Source organism: Topomyia yanbarensis, chromosome 2, assembly GCF_030247195.1.
Source record: "Topomyia yanbarensis strain Yona2022 chromosome 2, ASM3024719v1, whole genome shotgun sequence".
NCBI lineage: Eukaryota > Metazoa > Arthropoda > Insecta > Diptera > Culicidae > Topomyia > Topomyia yanbarensis.
In genome coordinates, this window is record NC_080671.1 from 404587281 (window position 1) to 404606818 (window position 19538).

The following is a 19538-nucleotide window of genomic DNA, read 5'->3' on the forward strand; positions in this document are numbered from 1 at the left end:
GCATGGATCTAATTGAAAATATAACAACAAAAGAAGGGTGCCTGCAGAGAGAATTGGGCCCTAAACCCACATTGTACATTATTTGACCATGGCAGTGGATAATAAAGGTCGCCAAGTTAAGTACTAAAATTGATCAAAATGTAGCTTAACTAAAAAGAAAATAATTGTATCCCACGTTTCTGTGATATAATCACTGTAATACTGCTTTGGTGGAAAAGCCCCCGGACCACATCAAGGTACAGTATCATACCGAGGGAATTTTACTGACAGACTTTGTGCTCCTACTTATAATATTTAAAAGGTTTTGGGCAGATTTAAAAAGATTTACAATGAAAAGTTATACGAGCTGCTAGGGCAATCCCAGAAAATGTCCGTAAACCATCGGTTAAAGCCAAGTAAAGTTAAAGCACGAAAACGCCGGTGAGAGATTCAACCGTAGAAGTGGGGTACGAGTTCAAGAATACTGATTGATTGCCTCTCGGTTGCATAACATTTTACAATGTTAGCCAGTATGAAAGTATATATTCAACGCAGTTTATCATTGGGGCAATTTAAAAAAAGTTAGACGAAATATGTTCTCTTGGTATTCCAAAAACACGCAGAAAAGTTGGAAGAAAGTTTTATTCATATATACAAAAGAATTCTATAATTGTTATCACACAGTATCATTCCCGAGTAAAACTAACTTAAATCAGAAACCGTTTGTCGATTAGCGTTTTTTTGGCCAAATTAGTCTTCAACATGTAGTTCATTACCATTTCAAACAATTTATACAATATCCCAACCACAACGATCGCTATCAGAAAATCGTTGCTCAACAGAACTACGAGCAGGAAAAGAGCCAATTCTTGTTGGAAGAATACCGATTCATTACCGTAGAACAACACCTGATCGAATGAGTGTCCGTTGTCAATGTAGAAAACGCCTTTATCTGGTGGAAAATGAGATTTCATGAGTTTTATGTCTAGACAGTATTTAGTCTCGCTTCGGCGTACTTTCGGTTACGTAGCTTTGAAATTCGCAGTTTAGCAAACTTTCAAGGATGGTTCGTTCTTGAATTATATAGTCCAAATCTTTGAGAGCCTGAAAAATAAAAGTGTGTCGATTCTTGGGATTTGGCTAACTGTTGTTTCAAATTGATTTAAAAAAATATTTTTTAAAGTTTTGCTTACGTGATCCACAAATGCTGCAAAGAACCGATTCACATTGTAGTAGGTCAATATGGTCCTTTCAAAGTTATACTCGAACTGTCCTCCTGGACCACTGATGACTCCCGAGTTACTAAGTTTCGCGCTGCCCACCAAATGAGTCTGATTTAGATGCTGGTGCGGTCCAAAGCTTGACGAATTTCTAAGTGGAGCGATAAGCTTATCATAAAACGTTCGTAGATTTTTCGGTACCAATATCGAGTATGTTTGCTGTTCGGAACCCGGAAGGAGTCCACGATTTCCACAGAGGTTATCTTCCTCCCGCTTAAACTGAAGAATCATCGAACACATGTCAGTGTCGGAAAATCCGTGTGGCGAGCGGCCATGAATGTAGAATCCGTACGATTCCATGCACAAAATAAAGACTGAAATGTTGGCAATCGATGCTACGTCTATAAACTGCTGGATAGCGTTCTCGATGAAACGTTCGTAGATTAGAAAGTTGTACACTCGTTGTGCGAGGTAAACCGTTCCGTACACTAGGATTCCTATGGCAACGTTGAGCACCTTATCGCTATCCCCAAGATTCTCTTCAGTTTGCTTTAAATGTAAGTCGAAACTTCGTGAGGACCAATGCTCAAAGCCGAACAGGAAAAATGTTAAAATTAAGAGTATAATGTGTGCAAACATTGATATCTTTCTCTTGGTGGCTAGCTCTTGCCACTCGTTAGCGATGAAGTAGTTTCGCCAAGCAGATACACTATCGCATGAAGGACGGTTCTGAAATACTCATTTTGGTTAGATTTGAAGCAACGAACCACTGAAAAGCACAACGATGGCCATATACTTACAGTAGCACTAGATGTTATGGAAGATGTGTCTAGTAGATGTGTGCGTTGATTTCCGAAGCCGGACTCGAGTACTTTCGGGCGCTCCCAATCAATAAAGAATATATCTATTCCAGAAATGAGTACAAAAATTCGCAGCAATTTGAGCAACTGAAATACATAATAATTAGAGCTGTATTGATAATACATTTATATATTACCTTGAAACTAAATGCTAAATAAATGAAAACTTCCAAGGCACCTTGCACCTCAACTGGAAGTAGCATTTTAACATTGCTCTGTGTTTTGTATGTTATAAACACATGTAGTGCGATTGCCACCGTTACAGCGAGTAGCGCCGTAGCCACGTTCGAACACAGGTAGACTATAAAGTTCAAGAAAATCTCCATGTCGTAGTACATCTTGTTTTGGCGCAATTTATGGCAGAACGTTTGGAAGAGGGTCATGGCAAAGGCCAAAAGAATAAATATTGGAAGCAGTATCTACATTGAGTAATCTGAAGATTATTAATCATACTTTTTTATGAAACTGTATAAGTTACCTCAAGCAAGGAATCAAAGTTATATTTTTTTATAAAAGTAACTCTAAAATCAAAATCCACGGTATCCTCGAAAAACAATCTAGATTCCCATTGCGACGTATTGACCATGTCATACTTTAACTTCAGCAAGGGCACTGCAATTCGATTCGGGTTCCTAGCGCCGTCTGAGTGCAATCGAATCTCCAATTCAACGCTGCTCACATATCGCACGAAAAAGTACTTCTCATGAAGAGCATTTTCATCATACAGTCTTGGTTTGAAATGTTCATTCCGACCGGACACGGCGTCAACCATCAGAAACCTTCTGATCAGTTGCCATTTTTCCGGATCCACGTGATCATTGTGGGAAAATGCCTTTCGTACCAGAATCGGAATCGATCGTAAAAGACGTGCTCTTTGGTCATAATAATCTGCATACAGATTGATGAACTCTGGCTCGGCAAAATCATCCAACAATCGCTGCAAACTGATTCGACACTGGCGGTAATAGTTCTGAGCAAAGCTCACCCTCTGTTCCCGGCTGACCGCGTATCGCTCGCACAAGTTCAAATCCGTTAGGCGCATGGCACGGAAGCTCTTCAGGTGGCCGTATAAATCGTAGCTAATGAGGGTGAAGTTTATCGTGTTGTTTTGCTGGAAAATCGATGGAAAGTATTAGTGGGCAGGAAGAAAAGGCGCATAATGAAATGGAATTAGGTCAACTTAAATACATACTCTCGTACAACTATACTACAGCTATAAATATAAATATTTTTATATGTATGATAGGGTGGTTTAAAATTTTAATGTCTGCTGTACCAATGTTTGAATAGTCGCCATTGGATCAGCTTCAGATTTCAGCTTTGTGATCAGACAGGTAGAAATATGTTTTTATATGCATTTTATCATGAATATCACACTAACGGTTTTGTGTACGATTGGCTATATAAAAATGCGATGCTGCTAACCTATAGGAGGACTTTCGTGACTGTAACCAATTCCATGCAGGGTGAATATTTGCATCTATTATGTATTTCTATACATGCGTATCTATACAATATAGGGTAGCTATTCTAAACACTTCCATTTTTAAATTATCATGCGAACTTGTGCATACGAATAACCTTCTTAATAGCTTCCATGTAGAACTGGGAATATCATTTTGGAATATCGAGTAGTTCATATGTTTCATTAATTGCTCTAAACAACACATAAGAAATTGTCTCTCCTTCAAACATGAGATATTGTTGGATAAATGTTTACTTTTAAACAATGGTTTTCTAGGCTTTGATATATTGAAGGGAATATTTTTTGGGTTGCGATTTGGGAAGCGAAGCGCGGTCATAGGGTATCTGCACGTATCTCGGGTTGGATAAACGCAATGTTTCGTAACCGCATTCTTTGCTCGTCACGGGGACAGGTAGGTTGCCCTTAGGGTGGCGTTATTGTTATGAAACCTGGTTGCCGACGGCTTGTTGAAGAAACTCAATAAGCTTGGATTTCCAACCTACGGGTTTGCTGACGATTACCCAATATGAATTACTGGATTTCGCATCGAAACAATCTTTGACTTAATGCAACCCGCATTAAGAGCTGTCGAATAGTGCACTATTGTCCCAAAGCTGCATCTAGGAAGCCAAACTGTTTACGCCCATAGTGTTGGTTTTAAATATATAGTATCTTCGGCAAACTTTCTTAGAACTTTCTTGCCGATTTTTTATATTAGTTGAATTAGGGTGGCCCTTGTGGTTGAAATCTTCAAAGTATCAACTTTTTAGATGTGTAAAATTCAGCTACATAATGTTCTACAAAGTTATAAATCAATCAAATTGAAGCAACTTTTCTGAGGAAACTATATAGCTATCTCTAATGGTTCATATTTTATGATTTTTGCAATTTTTAAGGTAGGGTGGCTCTTGAAAAAATGGTTTTATATTAATATTTTTTTATGTATTACCCAAGTAAAATTTACTATACTGTTTAGCTTTATTCAACCCAGGTAACCAATAAGCATACTGAATGCGTCTTAACGGCTACTTGATAAGCACTTGAGTCGTTTTAAATGCTATTTAAAAGTCGCTTTTGGCAAAATATACGGCTACATTACTGCTGTGCTATAAAAATGCTTTTTTACTACTGTTGTGCATTCAGAATGCTGCTTACTGGCAAGAAGTTTTTAAACAGTTTTTCAAATGCTGATTAACAACAGTTATGCATAACGAACGCCAGCATACTGCAAGAAGCATCCGGGATGCAAATTTTACGCTACTTTACTGCATACACTAATGCTTGTTGGTTACCTGGGAAGTTTTATGAAAGTTATATTGAAGCTAATAGTGATCAATTTTCTTTTTTCGTTGATTGAAATCATGCCAATCAGGCTTACGTTTTATGTGAACGTATGAAACATATCACAGTAATATTACAACAACCTTAAAACCAGGCATTGTAAATTTCCATTTACTCGCAATAAATGTTTTAACGTTGCTCTATGTAAACTTAAAATGCTATCGGATGATGCTATATTAAAATAAGAAAACAATGTTTTATGTTGGTTGTGCGACAGAGTGCGACAAAGCTAAGAATTCTTCATTCAAACAATCTCACGACGTATTGATTGTATACAAAGCAAAATAGCTGTAACGATGGAAATGTTGTGCTTAAACAATTATCCAGAAAACTATTATAAATCTTTGTCATTACATTTGTCAAAATGGATAAGTGGAAGAAAATAAATGCGAGAGATCACTTTAAGCAAAATGTGAAGCGAAATTTTCTTAAAGTATTCCAATCAGAATCACAGGTATACCCAAAACAAAAATCTCTTGCAATAATTTCAAGCGACAATCAGTTGCAAATAATGTTAGCATCGCTTGCAATTTTGCAGTAAAAGCCGCTTGCAATTGTGGCAAGCATATAAAATCACTTCATCTCTCGCTATACGTTTCTTCAACACACTGTCAAAGGATTACCACTACATTCACGTGACTATGCTGGTTGGTATAGCAACGCAAGGCGAGCTTTTATTTTCCGTCTACTTTTTATTCATTCCTCACCAATAATATCATCAAACGCAGTTTTGTGGCTTATTCATTACATACGAGACAGCATCAAATTGCGGATGTATTTATTGCACGAGTTTTAACGCTCTCTCAACATGTGGAAAGATAGAACAGTGCCTATAGTCAGTACTACGATGCGCAAGGACGTGAGTTCAAATCTGGGTGCGCCCTTTACTTTTTTCATTAATCGTGAAATCATCCGAGTGTTTATATACGACTTTTATCCAGTCATAATTATCTGATAGCATGGTTGGATGGATTAAGCGTTGGTTAGTGACCTCCACGTGCTGGGCTTATTTTTCAATGCCAGCTGTCTTTTTTCTAACACATGCGTCACCAATACATCGCTAATACATCGGCAAAATTCGTCTTGTCTGTTTCTTACATTACATGCAAGGAAGCTTCTTGCAATTTTCGCACATTACCAGAACGCTTGCAATTTTCTCTCGTATTTATTGCATTAATGTAAACGATTCTTACAGGGTCTGTTTTGGGTGTATTATCATTGAGTGATAATTGATAAACACAGCTCCAGTTAACATAAATGTTCTCCCTACCTATTCCGTTGAATCTAATAGCCAGACAGAAGAAACAACGTTCGAGTACTATCCAGGTGAATCAGATGATGACATTTTCGAGAACTTGCGGCTGTTTAGCGATTTTCGCACGTGTGCAATCACCAACAACATTGAGCAAAATGCGTTGAAAAATGTGCTCAAAATTCTGAATGGTGGCCTCTCCCATGTTTTACCGCGGGATCCCAGAACTTTACTCAAGACTCCTAAAGAAGTTTCGATCCAGCAAATTGAAGGTGGTCAATGGATTCAAAACATTTTTCGTCCAAAAAAGGACCCCCTCTTTCTCCCATAGCGCGGACGTTTCTCCTTTCTCGATCGTTTGCCCTATTTTAAACGGCATCGCTTTAACACGCTACCGAACAACCTAAATTTCTGCGTGATTTGTTTGTTTTCGGCTGAAGCTGTCAACCTGTTAAAACCGGATTGCTGCGATTTTCGCACCAATAAAACTACTTTCAGGTATTTGCTACGCCGCCTTGATTTCAAAGCCAACATCTAAAACGTCGCGTTAGGGTCGATCCACAATTAGCAAATTCAATTTCATTCGACACAATTTTGTGATAGTCAAATTCGTTTAATTTGTTGGTGCTCCATGGTATAAAGTTTTTGTTATTCACTGACACGTCCAAAGCAAAACATTTCTTCAATTAGCTGTCCAATCTTTTCGCTTTTTAACAAATGTCTAAAAATTGAGTCATGCCGTGCGGTATCTGACTAGTGAAAATCGAACTTCGAGCAAAATGAGCAGAACAATTTGAACTGTCAGTGGGGCCCATAATTTGTGTGCCCGCTGAGATGTCGACTTATGTCAGTTCAATACAAATGGGATAGGGGTGCCATATACTGCCGTTATAAGCATATCTGTCCCATGTTCTATGGGATTCCCTATATACATGGGACAATTATGCTTAGAACGACAGTATACGTGACTACTTTAGCGTCTGTGAGCGTGATTAGCAAGACATAGGGTAAAGTGCCTATTTTCACCATGCTAAGGAGGGTGCCTCACTGATTCATTAATTACTCGGCCTCCAAACAATGGAATGCGTTCAAATTGGCATCAACAGCTTTGTTTCGTTGTTAAGAACCAAGATAATTACTCAAATGCGCTGAAAACAGTGAAATTCTCGTGTTTGAGCGCAACGAAAACACGAATCGAGTGCCCCTATTGTTGCGCTACCATTTGACTCAAGCCGTTAAACAAAGATGGCAGACACTGCTCTAACCAACGGCTTCAAATGGGTAGCGTAATAATAGAAACATAGCGATAATAGGCTCATCACCCTACTACCATTCAATTTAAAAACATATTTCTACGACCTGGAATAGCGCAAACAATCTTGTTGATGGATTGTAGCAAAGTAAAATGTTTTATCGTATTATATTCAGAAATGTTGCGAATTTTTTTGCTGTCATATTGGAAGAATTCATTTGGTTGAAATTGGAGTTTCCAAATTTATAATTGTTTCGTCAATAAATGATTAAAAACAGTGTAAACATGATTCAAACATTTGCTTAAACGGTAGATACGAATATTCATATTGTTTTTAAAATATTAGTTATTATTGAATCTTAATCTCTTTTAATAAAAATATGTATATTTATATGGCGCTCAGCTTCTGGAGCACTTTTATATCAACTATTACCTAAAATTTGGATTCGCACCTAATTTGCATGTACGCAGCAATAATGGAAATGAGTTTTGTGAAGTCAATGGTTCTTTCAAAGTGATTAAAAATGTAGCTCATTTCTATTTCACAACTAATTTCTGTACAAAATTGTCAAGATGATCAATTAAATAATATGTAGCGATATCGTTTTATTTTTATCTTTCCGAAAATAAATTTGGCCAGTTGCAGGAGAGAGAACACAATCAAATGAGCAAATGCTCCTAATGAGGTTTCATAATAAGGTTATGAAAGCTTTCTCTAGCGTGGGCCTTTCTGATCATGTTATAGTTCTATGATAGTACTAGAGAAGCATTTGTGGTATTACTAGTTTTATTTTTAGCTTTAAGTGTTTTCTATAAGAACCACTTTAAACCTGCCTCAAAACTTAATTTGTTACCTGGGTAATTTCTCGCAAATACTTTGTTCTAGACGTTTTTAGAACTTTAATAAATGCACATTAATGCCGAAACAGCAAAGTTTCTATCTCTTTTGTTTGCATAGTTACAGGCGATTTTCAAAACAAAAATGGATTTCTTTCAAAGCTATAATATATTATATCTTCCAAGATTGCAAATGGATTTTCAATCTTTTAATTTCATTTGAAAGATAGGAAATTGTGAAAGTGAAAAAAATTTCGGTAGCGTGATTTCCGTTAATTTTTTTTTTAAGATGGGGTATCACTTTACTGCCTATAAAAGCATAAGATTGAAAAACAGAAATCCGAGAAAATGGTAATTTTACTTGTGAGTTGTAATTCAGTGGTGATACAGAACACAATCCAACAGATAACTCATTTTCGACAAAAATCCATATGAGACTCTTATGCTTTTATGGGCAGTTTATTACTTCAGCTTGCCCCATTCAAAGTTCTAAAAGTGCTACAAACAAAGTATTTACGATAAATCAGTGTATGAAATGTGAATTTATAAACGTTCTAAAAACCTCTAGAACAAAGTATTAGCGAGAAATTAACACATAAAATAATATTAATAGAAAACCAATTTTTCAAGAGCCACACTACCTTAATTATTGCAAAAATCATAACACATGAACCATTAGAGATAGCCACTTTAACACTTTAGCCACAGACTAACAGACATAACACTCGAAAACAATGCTTTGCCCGCTTTAGCGGTGATTTTAAATATATTTGTAGTTGGGACTGTGGCCACATTTGCAATTATAGCGCTAGTTACATATGAACAGGAATATGGGGGACAGACTACTAGTGAAAAATTGTCCCCAAACCAGAAGGGGTAACCCACCAGCAAATGAGTGATTGGGACCGTGAATAAAAGGTGGAGCTAGTGTTCTGGGAAAATTGCCGTATCGATGTTTTTTGAGGGGATTCCCTCATAGTGTTATGTCTGTTAGTCTGTGCTTTAACGACAAGAACCACCCTGATTGAACTATTATAAAAAAAATCGGCAGAAAGTTCTAAGAAAGTTTGCCGAAGATACTATATATCTAAAACAAACGGTTTGGGCGCAAACAGTTTTGTCTTCCTTAGTATAGCTTTGGGACCATAGTGCAGTGGTATCGACAAGTTAAATTAACAGATAACCCAAACAAAACTTCAACTTCAAACTATGCTATATTTCACCCTACGGAGAAAAAAAATTCGTGTCGGTTTCTGATGAGACGAAGTCGAAACGCACCCATGACTAATAAGTTAGGATTTGTGCCCTTCATGCACAAGGACTGGTTTTTCCAAAAATTTCCCCCTGGTGAGAAATTTTGATGTTTTCCCAATTTTTCTCCTTAGGGTGAAAATATAGCATAGTGCTTTCGCATAGGCCTGCTAAGCCAAGACAAGTTTCGGCTTTACTTTGTCTTATCGGCATAAACAGAACTTTTGCTCGGACGGGACATCACGTTTGACCAGTCGTTCGATTGAAACACAGTGTGTTTTAGTTTTAGAGATTTGGCGTCAAGCCGGCGCTAATCTATTCCGACAAAAAGATAGTGTCGGTTTCTGATGAGACGAAGTCTAAACGCACCCATGACTAATAAAAACTTGAATGGTTCGTTTCACGAAGAAGCGAATAAAAACCGGGGTTCGTTCCTTACAGTTCATTGATTTTGAGCTACTGTGTGCAGATCACGTCAAATACGTTGGAGTTATATTGGATTGCAAACTGAATTGGTCTGCTATCATTGAGTTCAGAGTCAAGAAAGCATGCGTGGCCTTCGAACAGTGCTGATAAATTTTTTTGGAAAGACCTGGGGTTTCAAAACTAAATACATCTATTGGATTTACACGACAATTGTACGCCCAATACTGTCATATGGATGCTTTGTGTGGTGGCAGAGGAGAGAGCGGATGCCGGTCCAGTCGAAGCTAAACTATCTGCAAAGAATGGCGCTCATGGCGTTGACTGGTGCTTGCACCACAACTCCGACTGCTGCCCTTGAGGCCCTTTCAAATATCAGATTTACACATACACCTCAAACAAGAAACATACAGACCGCAGGTTACTGGGCTTTGGAACAGTAACTATGTTGATCATGCTACCAGTCATACACGACATACATGGGGTGAAGATATTAGGTTTGTTCCAGCACGCGGAAGTCACTCCGGAGAAAAGAGGAGCAAAAATACTTCAAATTAAAAAATAGCGAAAATATTGCAAATTTTATCGCTCGTTTACTCGCAGTTTCATAGAAATACAATGGGATCGGTTTGTGGTCATGGGTAATGAAGCAGCCCCTCTCCTTAAAGCTGTAGCAAAGATCGTGAAGTAAGCTAGATCAATTGTAATCGAGCAGACAACCCTACGGCGTATCGTGAGAATTGAAGCCTACTCGATGCCGCGAAGAGTTCCGCAATATCGCAAAGTTGTCGGTCATCAACGAGTTCTGCACTAAGTTCAATCTCAATAAGATTTTTGGTGTTCCTGAAAGCGCCGAAAACTTGACTTGTCTCAAATTTGTAAGATGAAGAGCTGTTTACTTCGGCTTTCTCTCAGGGCTTGCTCGAGCTGGTATATTTGGTGGCCTCTCAAGAGAATATCTAAGCTTTTGTAAGGAATCTAATCTGTCTATAATTTTTGGGAGCAGTAAATGTCCCCACATAGGGATCATCAGAATCACACTCCTCACCCAAGAGAGTATAATGATTTGTCGTGGTGAGTGGCTCTTTTTAATATTTTTGCAAAAGAGTGCTCAAAGAGCTTTTTAAGGGAATGCTTCAGATTTCTCGGACGCTGTTTGTACACATGGCATGGTTATGTGGAAAGGTCACTTGACACGAGTTTGAAAAGATAGACAATTTTGTCCCGTCCAGTGCGATTGCCAGTCAAAATCTTTGCTCGTTAGAGCAAGGGGTCCTTAAAATATGTGCTTCAGTATATCCACGCATGACAAACTCGAATCGGTGACTGCACCGTCGATCTCAACGTTGGGAGCAGGTATGTAAACACGGAAGTCTTTCAATAAAAAGCTTGCTCTCAGTAACGTAATTTGCTTGCTTTGGGGGCAATTTCTTCACCCTCGCTTAGCGCTGAAACCAGGTTTAAACGTACTGGTGAACCTGGTTTAAAATTCTGAGCTTATCTAGGCGAACTTTCGAGAAAACTGTCACGATGGGTATTCCTGCGCCAGTTCTTTCGAAATCATTAGAATATTTAGCGGATTATCTATGATTCAAAAGAAGATCAGAGTTCAATGTGTATGAAGCCAGTGCCTGATACTAAGGGCAGATCACTATAGAAATGTGCATCAAATTTGCATTGAATTTAAAAAAAAAAATGCATTTGATTTTCATTTTTCCATCAACTCCCTCGCAGACAAGTCTGTTCAACAAACGCGTTACACCGATTCACTTCGTTCGATGTTTTGTTGATTGTAGAGCTAGTTTCTTGCAGGGCTTTGACGTTACAAGTACATTCTAAAGTTCTATGTGGATGACTAAAAAAACATTTAATTTTGTTGATTTTCAAAAATGCATCACAACCCAGGTAACCAACAAGCATTAGTGTATGCAGTAAAGTAGCGTAAAATTTGCATCCCGGATGCTTCTTGCAGTATGCTGGCGTTCGTTATGCATAACTGTTGTTAATCAGCATTTGAAAAACTGTTTAAAAACTTCTTGCCAGTAAGCAGCATTCTGAATGCACAACAGTAGTAAAAAAGCATTTTCATAGCACAGCAGTAATGTAGCTGTATATTTTGCCAAAAGCGACTTTTAAATAGCATTTAAAACGACTCAAGTGCTTATCAAGTAGCCGTTAAGACGCATTCAGTATGCTTATTGGTTACCTGGGAAGTGATATGCCCCTAGGTCTGATACCAGCAGCTGTTATTTTTTTGTCAAAGCTTATTTATACCAAATGCAGAATAAGAAATTAAAGCATACGAAAGAAGAGATAGAAATTGCGGGAGATATAATAAATTAAAAGACAAGACAGAGGATGGTAAAGCAAAAATGTTGTCGGCTATCTTCACTTATTGTATAAATTACTACCGATTTTATTCGAAGTATGTGTAAAAACCTTTGTCAGCCAAAGATCATAAAAGCATCTTAATTTTGCTCGCATGTGCAAATCTGATTGAGCCGAAATTTTGCGTAGAGACTTTTTTCAAGGTGCTAATGATTTCGAAGTGTGTCTAGTTATAAAATTTGATGGTTATGTTCCTTCCATTCAAACTTTTGGCATCCTAATATACAGTCCCTTGCCTCCAATTACCTGGCGTCAACTGATTTCAAGAATATACAGATTTGTGGCTGGAATTTATATGAAATAAATGACAGTCAACGTCGATCGAATCTTTTGGATATCGGGTTTTACTGTATACCGAACAGTTGATGAAGGAACAACCAAAGCAACCAATAAGCATTATAACGTAACCTAATATCTGCTTTAGATCCACATATAAATCTGTCTTAAAAAGCCGTGAAGCCCTAAATACTGATATAATGCTGGTATTATACCAGAAAAGGCGAAATATAGTGCTATTACTGTGCAGAGCTTGACAGCTCGTTACTGCAGTACTAATGCTATTATATAGCACCAGCGCACAAATGTCAAATTTGAATACCTAATATTGGTACTACTAATGCTGTTAAAAAGTTTCAGTGGGCTGTCATTGTCCGCCATGGTTTTAAAACCATTTCTTATGTTTCTTTTCGGTATGATGAGCAAAAAGGCACAAAAATTAAAATAAGATGTTCTGTTTAAAACCGTAATTGTCTCTCTTCTAATCCATTGTAATGAATATCCTTAATGGGGTTTCGTTCTCACATAATATGAATGTTTTACGAAAATTGCCTTTAGTCAGTCTCGAACTGAAGTACCTTGCCTCGTCATTTACGGTAAGTGTGCTGCGTTTGCTCCCTGGACTATATTGCATATGTTCGATTGAAATGAAATATGCCGAATATAATCTTCAAGAAGAGTTGCATAACAAATAAAACCACAGCATTACAGTAGCATTATATCGGCTTTTTATTTGCTCTATAATGGTACTAAATGCACTTGTAAAGCTTACATGCTTTAAAGATCCTTGAAGCATGTACGCGTTATATCAGCATTATATATGCATATAGAGCAAGCGATAATGCTATATGTCGGCTGTGCAGTTATGCATTATTGATGCTAATATAGAGCTTTATTGCATTGTTAATGCTGTAATGGAGTTTCAATGCAACATTAGTGCAAATGTATGGCCAATATAGTGCAATGGCTTAATGCTTATGGTTACTTGGGATTAAAATAATCTTCGATTTGTGTGATAGAAACCCCCAATAAATCGTCAGCTTAATAAACTGGTCTACACATCCAGTATTGTGGAACGATTCTCTGTCCGTCATCTCCAAGCTCCTAACATCAACTTATTTCCCTAAATCTTTCGAAAATGTGCTCCATTCGTAACCTTTAAACACCTGGCTTATGATGAAGATTGTTGATTTTTCGATAATGCTTCAATTTCATTAAAGTTTGATAAATATTGAAAGTTCAGAAACAAAATTAGCCTAACAGATGCCTTTTATAATTTTGTTTATAATACATTAATTAAGGCAAAGTATCAAAATACAAAGTGCACTTTTATAATGAAATAAACGTTCGAAAACTTCTAACGGTCACGATCACATAATTTTGAAGGCATAAACTTTTGAATTTAACAACCTCGAGGAAGTTTTCCAACATAAAAAATCGTATCTTTTGATGTAATTATTTTGGTGATTAAAGCTCCTAGAAATAATTATGGAAAATTAACTCTTCAAAAATAGTAAGAGACATGGTGTCTTCGGCAAAGTTGTTGATAATGTAATTTTTAAGAATTTTGTTTAAAATATGAAGGCTACAGGAATGCACTAAATTGAGATATTAAACAATATTTAAGAAATTTTCTTAAATCAAGTTCTTTACAATATTTTTTTAGTGTGAGATTCAGAGACTACCTTGAATAGCATGTGCATTATATTGTTCATACACAGCAGATGAGATTTATCAATTACTGTAATATCAGAATAATCTGTTTTAAAGGTTTTCATTCACATATAGTCTAATATATTTGGATCTAACAGGCAATCTCTACCCGGAGCCGTGATAAGTTTGTGGAAACTCCATTGAACATAACGCATAACTGTCCCATGTGCTATGGGATTCCCTATACACATGGGACAATTATGCGTAGCCAATTAGCAAAAATGAAAATCAAGATGAATCAAAACACCGCTAACTAGCCCCAGTCTCCCCTAGTAACGAATCATAAATGAGCCACCCTATTGTAACACATCCCTTCCTCCTCCGTCTTACTAACACAAATCGCTCTAACTGTGCCGCGTGCTAGCGAATCGTAAACTATTCAACTACTGATTACATTACCGACTGACCTGATTAGTAGCATTCATATCGTAGCTAAAATCCAAATACTTTTCCAAGATCTCGTTCACGTACTTTCCGCGGCGGTAAAACAACGGCGGTTTCACATTGTCACCTAGCGTCCACAGGCTTGCTGTCTTACCCGAACCATCTCCAATCCCGAAAAGATTAGCACTTACTACCGTATTGGGCACAGAATTGGTTCCCACCGACATGTCGTGGGTTTGATACGTATGAAAAATGCCACACGGTGAATATTTATCCAGGCTATAGAAACTAAGCACGCACAGGTTGGCCAAGTAATGGCAGTGTCGGGGGCTCCGCATCATATGACAAAACAAAATTAAGTATTTAACGTTTTTATACAAGTTGCCATTGTGACGGTGATTCAACTTGAAGGAATAGTAATTTTGAACATCTTTAAGTAATAACTGCGGTAAACAGTAATTGTTAGCTTCGTATGACCCCGTCTGGTCAGAGTATGTTTCTACATTTTGCTGATTATTACCACAGCCGCAAACTGTGCTGTCGTTTCCTGGTGGGTAAGTTTTGCGAAAAATTTGCACTATACGACCGCCTGGTTTTGTCGAATTTAACTGTTGCACGTGGTAAGTTCGACAAAACTTCATCATTTCCACGCGAGGTCCCGCTACATCGAAGAAATCACTAACGTTGCGACAGATTGGTCCCTGCATGGTACTATCGTAGTCGCGCCACGGTATCGAACGTTCATCACAGGTGCACGACAGGTCTGTAAATGGATAGTAACGAGAATGAATGTAAATACTTATGCGAAACATTTCTTGATATATTTGGAATAACATCTTCGAACTTTCAATGGCGCTATTAATTACACTGTGCATCAACATGAACGAAAATGTAAACAAAAATCCTGTTTTCAGCTACCAAGTTGCCCTTCTAATTTATTCAAACTATGATTCTGTTGCTGGTTATGTTCAATATAATTGTGTGTGTATCTAATGCATTGTTATTGCACTTAAAACCTACATACAAGCACTAGACAGCTTTGAACCTGATGAGCTACGTGTCGACGTTGAACCATTTGGAACATAAAAATATCATATTTAATTAGTTTAATCAGCCCTAGTTCTCGGTTGGACAGGTAGATTGCGTATGAAGGATTCAATGGTAACATCGTAAAAATTGCTTGTTTTTTTGTAAATATATAAAAATCCCACGGCTCATTAAAGCCATTTTTAAATAAGCGAATTGGAAAAAATGAGTAATGAATGCACCAGCGCTTTCAGGCGACGAAAAGAATTTTCACACGACCTGATAAAATGGCGGGCGTAAGATTCGAATGACCACCATTTATTATAAATAAATTTAAAAGCTAATAATCGAACCAAGATAATGATTAAGTAATAGTGCTATACAAATATTACTATTGATATGTTCAATGCTCCCTAAAGTATAAATTTCTGCAAATATCATATCCAATAGAATTTAGTAAGGGTTCTACTTCTACAGTTCTGATCCCTTATGAATATGTAAGATACCTGATACAAGATCCACTGTTAGGTGGAAGAAACCATCTGTTAGTGTTTCTACACACAATATATCTATCAGACTTACGATCATCATTCACAGCGAGATGTAATCCTTCATCGCATACCCTACATTTGAAGGTAAAGGTATCGAAATATTCATTACTTCGACAACTATCCGGAGATTTGTAGAGGAAAACTTCATTTATGTTGTAAAAATCTACGTTCGCGAAGGTATCATCGATACCAACAAACATGCCAACAATCAAAGAAACACATAACACATCACGGGTACCTAACGTACACGTGCCACTTCTTTGTCGTCGTGGTGCCATTTCGAGGCATTTACCAACGAAACTTTGAACAATTTAATTACTTTTCTACAAGTATCGCTTCTAAAAGATTTGAAACCACGCAGAGGATACGGTTTTGCCATCCTCGACGGAAGGATTCAGTTCGACTATTCTCGGATAATAAAAGTAGCAGAACAGTGCCAAATTGTAGGTCGCACTTGATTTGTTTTGTTGATGTTACCATGGATATCCGGCGCGACCTGAACTTATGGCAAGCGGACATGCATTTACCTTACACACCGATCGTGACACGTGTGGTAAATGCAGTACGTGTACGTGGGTTAATTGCCGGAGGTAGTAGAACATCTGATTTTAGGCAAAACAAAACTGTTTGATGTTGGGTGTTACATTGTATATGCATATTAGGATGGAAGTTTCTTTCAAACCTTGGTATCATGCATTGAAATCTGTCGTTCATGGAACGATATAATTATTGGGTGAAATATGATACTTAATTGGTTTTCTAGTCAGAACTGCAAACCTTCCAGATGTATCTGGATTTTTCCAGATTTGTACGCTCCGTCACAGATTTTAGAGTAATATATCAGTAATATTTTGAGCATTAGCAAAATGAAACGTTTCTGTAATTTATACACCATTTGCTGAGAAAATAACTAAATACATGCATAGTTTCCTACAAAAAAAATTTCTCCGATTTCCAATAATCGAGTCCGGTCAACTACAACAATAATCTATAGTGGCTTAAATATCAATTAAATACTGAGAGTTTGGCATATTTTGTTTGTTGAACACAGCTTAATGCGTACACGCAGAAAAATAATTATTAATCTCAAATAATATGAGGGTGACACCAACAAATTTATCAAGTTGTTCTGTGTTCAATAAAAAATGTATGTTGATATAAATAAAACAATTGTTGAAATAACTCTGAATAATTTATTGGATCAAACATGAAAAAAAGTTGAATCAAAAAAGTATTTTGTGGATCTCATCATAACCACAATCGAAACAAAAATACAATTTTGTTGTTTTAATAAGCTCGTTTTGTTGCTTTAAACGCTACAAATATTTGAATCAATGCAAATCGAACATTGAATCGAAATAAAAAAATTTGTCGATTCAAATTGTACCTTTTATTATTTTAAATGCAATAAATGTTCAAAATAACGCATTTCGAATGTTAAATCAAAACTAAATTTGTTTTGTTCACGCAATTTTATTTTTTGCAGGACATCCTGTACTACTGGGACTGTGCATTCCTCAGAGCTTCTATGGGTGCGATCGTCGCTGTTGAATTCATTCGCGCGTCGCAGAATCCAACTGATTTGTCGTAGCATCCGTTGTACCTTCAAACGAATGAATTGTTCTCAACTCATTACAAAAGATCAAATTATTAGTGACTTACCACTGAAGAATTTTGTTTTGTTTAGAAGCTTCTCGATGCAAGGTAGAACCACTGTAGACGTAACGACAGTCAACTCGCGTAAACTAGCACTTCTGCATGACGTTTCCGCCTGGTTCGTTTCTCGGTCATATGCTCACTTGATATCGATCTCGAACGACTTTTGCTGCTTTGGAACTAGCCCACATATCGCTGGAGGGAAATTTGTTCAATATTTTTTTTAGATTTTTGGCAACAATTTGATTACTTACGATCGTTTGGAAAAATTTGATTACTTACGATCGTTTGGACACTTCAGAATTTGCTTCTCCGTATCTTGACAAGGCAAGCGAGCGTAAAGTTTTCCAGTTTTGCCGCACGCGTGATCAACTTCCTTATTGATTGGAACAAACTTTTATCTCTTTGTTTCAATCCAACAAGATTTGTCGAGTTAATGTAAGAAAACCCTTGGAATCAATTCGTAGCATGTTTTTACTTTAATCACTGATTTATTTGAAATAAACAATAATTTTGCCGCTCTTCGAAAATCACAAATAACAAAACCAGTAAGATTAATTTAATAAATATTTTTGTTGATCTAACCCAAAAATCCATTTTAGCTCAATAAATGCTTTGATTTGAAATAAATATTTAATCGTGATTGAAAATAAAGAAATAATTTGTAGAATCAAGCATAGATAATTCTTTTGCGTGTAAGCATAACTGAGCCAACTGAGTTTTGTGTTTTTACAATATATAAAAATAAAAACCACAACAAAATTTTGTTTCTATTTGTAACTTCTGGTCGACGCAATTGGCTGATGCGTGTTGAGATTTGTTTCCTTAGCAGTGAAGCATTAGCTGCATTGTCGGCCGCATTTTAGTGGGTCATTCAGCCTTCGTTTATGTCGTCATCGGCACTATTTTCTTGCCGTTCACAGTCGGGTGTTATTGTTTGTTCCTTGGTTTTATGGCTCTCTATTGCGTAGCTATCTTCTTCGGCGATCGCTTCTTTGTTAGTGGTGCTGTTTGTTGGTTTGCTCTAACTTTGCAAACTTTTCCGAGGCCTGGAGATCCGTGTCTCATATACCAATCGACTTAGCTCGGCAAATTGGGACAATGTTTGTATGTTTGTGTCTGAATTTCTAACAAGCTATAGAAGGGCAAAATCCGTTCCCGAACGCGGAGATACATGTTATAATTTTATTCCTCACTTACCAATTTTCTATAGAGGAATTCCACGAAGATCCGTCCGAAAATCATTAAAATCGTGACCGACCATCTTAGATTCCGATGAAACTTTGCACGTTTCACCGTCATGGAAGACTAAATATTTTCCACAGGTAATAAGATTATTTTGACTCAAGAGCAACTTTTCAAAAGGGCGTAAACGTTTCTACGTGTATGAATTTCAAAATTTTTTTGTTCGATTACTATATTTTATACAGCAAAACTATCTAAGAACGAGTTACAGGGAATGAATACTTCTGTTTGAAAAAAATATACACTGAAAAAATGTTGTGTCATTTTTCAAAAAAAACAAAAATTTATGATAAAAATTTAAATTGCGAAAAAACCCATTTTTTTAATTTTTTATATTTTGTTACCAAAAACCTAAAGAGAAAGGAAACATTTTGTATGTGATTGCATAATGGAGAAAAAATCGGTAAAAAAGTTTTTCT

The 19538-nt window shown here is 36.8% G+C and overlaps 1 protein-coding gene across 2 annotated transcripts; it reads right to left on the reverse strand.

Moving 5' to 3' along the window:
• Positions 1–644: 644 nt before the first annotated feature.
• LOC131684996 (meckelin) lies at positions 645–19250 on the reverse strand. 2 transcript variants are annotated; one of them, XM_058968318.1, is made up of 8 exons: positions 19075–19250; positions 14665–15404; positions 2538–3170; positions 2197–2478; positions 2000–2146; positions 1173–1928; positions 996–1083; positions 645–931 (listed from the first exon to the last, which is right to left on the reverse strand). In XM_058968318.1, exons 2-8 carry the CDS (start codon positions 15346–15348, stop codon positions 687–689), a joined length of 2835 nt encoding a protein of 944 aa, XP_058824301.1. In that variant the 5' UTR covers positions 15349–15404; positions 19075–19250; the 3' UTR covers positions 645–686. The 2 variants fall into 2 exon arrangements, with proteins under 2 accessions (XP_058824301.1, XP_058824300.1); XM_058968317.1 differs by lacking the exon at positions 19075–19250 and adding an exon at positions 16250–16604.
• Positions 19251–19538: the final 288 nt, after the last annotated feature.